The following is a 7,787-nucleotide window of genomic DNA, read 5'->3' as shown; positions in this document are numbered from 1 at the left end:
GTTCTGAAAAAAGGCTTTCTGTTGCATACTATATGACTAATTATCTTAACTCGATTAGTTTGTGGCTGCGTTTCTCAATGTTCGAGCTACAATTAAAACCTTCGTTCTTCCCTTATATGAGTTTGTTTTGTACACGATAAATTAATTTATTACACACGAGTTAACTAAGGACTTGCCTTAGCCACAGGTATTGTGAAAACAAAACGTCATTGGCCATTTGTCATCGAATGATTTGATGTTACAAACTATGTCTGTCAAATAGAACTTACTATACACGTATTTATTAGTAGTCTTTTGTCTTTGGACACAGTTTTGTGATATGTATTCACATTTACGACGTTTCGATAAAGACATCTATAATTGAATCTTTAGTTGTTACATACTATGTATGCTAGTTATCTGATCAAGCACGTGCTAATTTTTATTTTTGACCAAGACACGAAATTTAACACATTTTCTATTATTACTGTGCAATTGTTGGGACTATTTACAAAATGTTTCGCACTGAAATGCAGAAATGTGTTAGGTTTTATCAAACTGTGTGGTTTTACGCACTGTTATCTCAAATAACTAACTACAAATATGTTCAATTTTTGAAATGACCAAAATACGATAAAATAAAAGACATTGATTTTTTCAGACTTTATTATATTTTTGTGTGTTTTTTCACGTTTTCCGCTTTGCAATTTAGTGCTTCTTTTCATCATTTTGTTTTGGATGAAACGCAATGTGTTGCAAGTTACTCTGAAAACCCTTACTATAACTACAAACCTATGTAAATCAAATGATATGAAAAAGGAAATTTGTATATAAACTGACGTTCTAAAGTCTATAGGACTTTATTAAAGTATTATTGTTACAAATAAGCACCTGTTTTAAGGCTGTCCGAAAGTTCAACCATTATGTAATTGATGTAATAGATTCTTAAAAATGGTTATATTAATGCACATATAGACAGTCACAAATAACACATTGCGATAAGTAACCTGGTTGTTGCATTAAATACATTCTTCATCGTTAATTTAAAGTACAGGAAAACAATATCAAATGTTATTCACTATATAACCTAATGATAGCAATAACAACGTAAATAAATATTTTCCTGTAGTATAGTCAAGTGATATATCAATTTAAAGGTTTGGTCATAACAATCACAAATATGCATATCTTTTAAAAAGCACAGTTTGACAGAGTTATGGCCCTTTTAATTTTACATTTTAATATTTGTTTCTGCCAAAATAGGTCAAATTCACAACCTCTGAATTTAAGTGAAATAAAAAATGTAAAACAAAATATTTTCTTTATTTTCTATAAATTTAATACACATTTCTAAATATCAGAGCTAAAATTATGTTTTAAGCAGTATATTTTACGATAAAAAAATTGAGGAAAACATGTTATTTTTAGGAAATTTTAAAAATGCCGCATATTTTGAAGCATGAGCTAGCAATAAAGTAAAAGTTACAGAACATTTATTTTCTTACATTCACTGATGAACAGTTGCATTTTCACAATACATAGTATTATAAATAGGAAGATTAAAGGTAAACAAAAAATTAGTTGCCATGGTAACCATTCAATAAAAAAAAATGCTAAAAAATAACACTTTATGTTAAAAAAGGAAAATTTTGTAAGTATATCTTGGATTTATTTTCCTGACAATTGTTAAAAACGTGAACTTATCACCATTTAGCAATTATAAACAATTTAATATAAGAAAGACATTGGCCCGATTGTTCAGAAAGTCGCTAAAAGTTAGCGAATCGTCAAATTAACAATCGCTACATTTTTTATGTATCGCTTGCTAACAAATTGTTAAAATTCCGATTGTTCAGACTATTGTTATCGCTATCGCTAACTAATAATCGTTAAACTATTTAACGATATCGCTAGGAAGTTTAGCGATATCGCTAAATTTTAAGCGACAAATGTATAATGGGGTTGACCCATAATGCATTTGCTTTTTCCCACAATGCATTTAAATGCATAAAGTATTACCCACAATGCATTGAAAAAAACATAATGGCTGCCCAAGCAGACAACACTTTGTCATTGTCAGAAAAAAATAAGAAAAGAGGTTGCAACTTTAGTGCATATGAGAGGGAAATTATCATAACTGAATATGAAAAAGTAAAGGACAAATTAAATAACGCAAAGGTATCACAAGATGCGAAACAAAAGATGTGGGATTGTATTGGAAGTGCTGTTTCACTTGCTGGAGTTGGGATAAGAACAGGAAAAGATGTGAGAAACAAATTTCACAACTTGAACCGGGTTGCAAAGTCAACAGAAATGCAACAAAGAAAGCATTTGAAGGGAACAGGGGGTGGACCACCATCTGAAAAACCGCCCGAGGAGGTGCTCCGCCTTATTAACATCAATAAGGCAGACCCAGGCTTCAGTGGGATTCCTGGTGGGCTAGAAACCACAATTGCAGCAGAGAAGGGTATAAGACTTCTTAATTCATTGTTTATTTATAGATTTAATCATCAAGTACTACTTAATTCATTAAGTATCATGTTTATTTACAGATATATTTCTACACTATCAAATGCTTATTAAAATATTTCCGTCTGCTAAAAAGATACACAAATGAACTCGACATGTTCTAAAAATAGAATATGGAATTCCTACCTCCATTTTGTTTCCATGTGGAGTGTGAATATGACAAATCCTTGAATAATGAAAAGATGTCATGATAATTTACCATAGTCAATTGTCCATGACATAAGTTCATACCTTTGCAAATACATGCTACGTGTCGCAGCTTCAAATATTATCCAGTAAAGCGATTTTTTCTTCCAGCGCTTGCCAACTTCTGTCATGATTCATGTGCCACTTGATTGTAGAATGGTTTAACCGGTTTATGTTATTAAAATTCGAATGTCACAAACTTTTAACACGATGAAATAATCATTAAATCACAAACAGTTGTAAACAAATAAATGTGATACATGTTAAATGTATCTTTTGCAAGCATTTATATCATTTTGTTTAGATCTATTAATTTATTTATTTAAAATTATAATCAAGCAATTCTATATTTCATGACAGTGCCTTCCCTTGATATTTGAGGCCCTGACATGGGGTCACCATAACCCATTGTATAAATAAAATCCAAATTTTGAGACGGTTATTAGTATTGAACTGCTTCGATACAGCACATTAGATGCAATGGATTTTATTTTATCCTTTCAATTTAACTTTGTTTCATCTATCATCGATGTAACTTTAAAAAATAAACATAACATATATTTTCAGAATTAAAGGTCGATGAGCTGCCAAATGGTGATGTGGTTATTCAAGTCATACCAGAATCAGATGTATGTTTATTTTATTCAATTGTAAATTATCATGTTGATATAATGTATACATTTATGAATTAAATACCTTAATTTTTAGCAATTAAAATTGAATTATATATCAACAATTGATCATTATTTAAGAGTGAACATGTAATCACACCCTATTCTTAAATAGTACACTTCGATGTATGCTTTATACATTTACAGTCAGAAGCAGAGAGACGTGCAGTGTTCGATTTGGACGTAAGAAATTTAAAATTATTTTCTAGGCTGTATTAAAAATGTTAATGGATTTAGAGGCTGAAGAAGGAAACAAATTCTGAAATAAAATATATAATTAAATGGGTGTTATTTAGGGATATAACTTACTGTCAAACTCAGCTGCAAGATATATATTTTATTACATTGAAAGTAAGGTACACACATACGAAGCCAAAATCATGACTTGTAAAACAAAACAATAATTCTATCCAATGTGTATTAATTCTATATCTTAATTTGCTTTCTCATATCAGACGATAGAATTAGACAGAGGAAGCCAGTCCACCGGCAAGGAATTCCAAAGTAGAATGCAATCCTCGAGTAATCAGCAAGTGAAAAAAATGAAGTAAGCAATTTTATACATATAAGGAATTGTTAACTTTAAAATAGAATACTAACTTATTTGAACTCTGGAATGAAATATGTAGCTGTATATTTATGCAACAAGACGTGAATAGACATAATAACATTGTATTTATCGCATTGAATGTTTTCGTCTAGATATGAAGATGATACTACCTTCAATAACCTTGGTTTCAAATACAAGCTGAATAATAGATGGGCAACGCTGCAAATGTTGTTTTATTTAGTTATTAGATACAATAATTTTAAATTTTAATTAATGTTTTTTTTTCATTAACATGTTATCCTTGCAGAACATCTCTGCAGGAAAAGGTGCAGACAGCTCAACTGGAATGGTTCGAAGGACAAAATAAAAAAGTTGAGCTGGAGATGGAGCTTTTGAGGGAAAAGATCGCAACGTCTAGGGAGAAAAGGAAGCTGTTTAAAGCTTTGCAGATAGAGTTGAAGGGGAAGGATGACATGGACATAATTCCATTAGTTTGTGACGAATAGGGTAAGTGGATCAGTTAACAGAAATGCATAGAACACGTAACATAAACTTTACTTTGTTACATCAAAACAACAACATAGCACCAGCTGCATGCTTTCTTCCAATAAGAAATGTTCCTATCCAAAATAGGCCTGCGCAATATGGTCACGGATGGCAAATCCATTTTCACCACCAACATAGGGTATAAGTGGAAGTTCATCCACATCGCCGTCATCAACGTCAGGTTCACCAAACAACATGGCAATGTTATGCAATACTGCGCAAGCGACAATCTCTCTACATGCTTGAGCGGGTGCCTTCCTTACCTAGAGTATAGTATATAAAACAAATTGAATAACTTAACATATATAGGCAAAGCTTCGAGCTTATATATATATCCTTTTTTATATCATTTTTTTAAGATATATAGCATTATTACATAACCTAAATTAATCTATCAAACAGACCTTCTTGCACATGACGGAGAATCTTCTCTTCCATCTACCAAATGTTCTTTCTATAACAACCCTCGAACGGCAGTGGGCTCTGTTGAATCTGGTTTTCACCGGTGTATCAGAGACTCTGTACGGCGTCAACATGTAACGCGAACAAGCATATCTTAAAAAGACAAGAGAGAGAAATACTTTAATCTTGTGGCTGTTAATAATGTTATAAGTTGTTGTTTCAGATTGGACCATAGCAGATAAGAAACAGGGGGAGATCATCAGTTCTGAAAATAATACTGTGTTAAAAAGATGACACTATTCATTCTGAGTATTAATAATGTTTTAATTGATCTCATATGATAAACATATTGAATTCAAAGGTTTGAAATATACATTATAACAGTGTGATATACTGTTGTAATAATAATTAGATTAAATTTTTTTTTATCTTTCAAATGTTTGTGTATATTGTGTGTTGCCCAAAAGTTTTAATGTGGACCTACCCGCTGTCAGCAAGTAGAACACCATCTTCAAGTGTATGAATATTTTCCTCCAGAAAGTCCTGTAGCGAAGACGCTCGAAAAACAAAACTGTCATGCGCAGAGCCCGGCCATTCTGCATTTATGAAAGTAAATCTTCCTGAAAATAAGATTAATTCACTGACCTTTATCAACAGACGATTGATTATGGGATCATAAGGTCAAATGACCAAGTTAATTGTTATCTTTTAAAAAAGGATTTCACCTTGATGAACATAAGACCAAGCTCATCCTACATCTTCAAATATAAATTCAAATACTGATGTTAATACACAAAACATGATTTTGAGGTCAGTGTCCTTCTGACCAAATCACTAAATGATATTAATCCTTTCCAATAGGCGAAAATTCAGATTCAGACTTTTACTTTTCAAAATCGGGCGGAATACTCAGTTAATATGCAATACACACGATAGTTTATGATAAACACATACGTGAACAATTAAAACAGGATTCACCTGAATAATGTATTGCAATATTATGTACCTTTATTATCACAAACTGCCATTACATTTATGGATGCCCTTTCCTTCCTGTTAATGAACGGCCTTTCTTCTGTTGGGCCTGGCTTCGTAATTTCAACATGTGATCCATCAATGGCACCTGTTGTCGAAACACATTTTATTACAAATGAGCATAATTAATATAAATTGATCACTATGAAACGGAATGGAAATTCTTTAATCCATCTACAAATATTTGTTTTTAAGATTAATGATAAATTTAACAACAGCTTTAAAAAAAAAATGAATGAATTGAACCAAAATTAATGCAACATATGAACGTATCAGTGATAATGTGATGTTGGTTACACTCATAATTTTTATATTTTTTAATACATATGGATGATTTCGCACCAATCACATTTGGAATCCCAGCTACATCCGCAAACCCTGCCATAATGTTGCGACGGGTGTCCATTCTAGTCGGCCAACGTATAAAGCGATCTTTCATCTCTACAAGACCTTCTGTTACATGTTTTACCACGCGACAAACTGTCGCCTTGTCGCGCCCCATGGTGTCCCCTACCACATCGAAAAATGCCCCAGTGGCATAATAACGTAGAGCAATGCAAACCTGAGGGTAAGAAAACATACGTATGTTTTCACGTAAGTTTTTGTTTCATTGATAATACATTTATGTTTTCTACGAATTTATTATACAGTTCTCAATATTACTAACTGTACTATTATTTAAATAATTATAACGCTCCTTAGCTTTACTTTTTGTTCATTTCTTGAGATTCTGTTTTCCACCGATTTTTGTATTGAGAATATTTGAAGACGGGCCTCTCATAAACACTACGAAACCGGTTTAGCAATAAAAAAATTAATCAATGCTATCATAAAATTGGATACAGAAATAAAAACACCAGGAAAACCGTGTATACATTTGTGGATTACACTCAAATTGCAAGACACATAAGGTACTTTACGATTTGATTCAATGCATTTATTAATCATTGTTTGAATCTTATCGTAGATAACTTGTATCTACCTGTAGATGACACAAACCTACTATCCAATTTCAACAGTGGAAGGTAAATTTTGCTTTGTCATTCTGGCATAAGTATAATATTAACAATTAATATCACGGGTCTATTAACTGATTAAAGGTCCATGTTAATATTAATGATTGAAAGGTATATATATACACATAAGTCCAATTATAATTCCTCTGATTAATTGAAATTTGTACCCAAAATGAAAAAAAAAAATGGTATAAATATTTACCTGCTCTGCGGGATCCATGGCACAACCTTTACCGGTAGGTCTACGGAGCCTTTCTTCAAGCTGGTCAGTTATAAATTGCAACCCTTCCTTACCAAATCTGTACTTTGCACGCAGTTCCTTGTCTGTGAGAGTTTTATATACAAAATTTGGCCGATAAACACGTTTTTTCCTGATGTTTACATTCTGAGCACCAATTATTGCGGCCATTTTGTTTGTCGTCGTTAACCGTCGCTAAATTTTTGATATCAGGGTAAGAGGTGATTTAAATTTGTTGTTAGTTTAACGAAAATGTTGACGATCGCTATTGCTAAAAACTTCTGAACAATCAAAAACAAATTAGCGAATATCCTAACGATCGCTATCTGTTTATCGCTAAATTTAACAACGATTTTCGTCGTTAACTATTTAGCGACTTTCTGAACAATCGGGCCATTGTCAGCAAATTTTAAGGTTAAATAAATTTAAGACAACTATGACAGTTTCCCTAGAACCGTAGACTCTGGCTACCATGGTAACTGTTTAAAAAATTGACTCATTTTCTGGATTGACATGGTAACTATAATCACGAATACATACTACTTATTGTTTAGAAACAAACAAAAGGACGACATTTCTGTTTCAAAACAAATTTAATACACTTAAGTGTTTAATTATTGGAATCAAAATGTGCA

The 7,787-nt window shown here is 32.0% G+C and overlaps 2 protein-coding genes across 2 annotated transcripts; one reads left to right on the top strand and one right to left on the bottom strand.

Annotated features, from left to right (window-relative positions):
* Positions 1-2,082: 2,082 nt before the first annotated feature.
* Positions 2,083-5,173, top strand: LOC128226467 (uncharacterized). Its single transcript, XM_052936353.1, has 6 exons — positions 2,083-2,446; positions 3,262-3,323; positions 3,513-3,548; positions 3,821-3,912; positions 4,223-4,422; positions 5,087-5,173. The coding sequence occupies exons 1-5, from the start codon at positions 2,182-2,184 to the stop codon at positions 4,419-4,421; spliced, it is 654 nt and encodes a 217-aa protein (XP_052792313.1). The 5' UTR covers positions 2,083-2,181; the 3' UTR covers position 4,422; positions 5,087-5,173.
* A 688-nt stretch (positions 5,174-5,861) lies between these two features.
* Positions 5,862-7,529, bottom strand: LOC128227877 (putative nuclease HARBI1). The gene is made up of 3 exons (XM_052938788.1): positions 7,117-7,529; positions 6,241-6,460; positions 5,862-5,986 (listed from the first exon to the last, which is right to left on the bottom strand). Exons 1-3 carry the CDS (start codon positions 7,321-7,323, stop codon positions 5,862-5,864), a joined length of 552 nt encoding a protein of 183 aa, XP_052794748.1. The 5' UTR covers positions 7,324-7,529.
* Between the last annotated feature and the right edge of the window lie 258 nt (positions 7,530-7,787).

The sequence above is a fragment of the Mya arenaria genome, chromosome 3 (genome assembly GCF_026914265.1).
Source record: "Mya arenaria isolate MELC-2E11 chromosome 3, ASM2691426v1".
In the NCBI taxonomy this organism is placed as follows: Eukaryota; Metazoa; Mollusca; class Bivalvia; order Myida; family Myidae; genus Mya; species Mya arenaria.
Note: the sequence above shows the minus strand (reverse complement) of the source record. Positions and strands in the feature narration are given on the sequence as shown.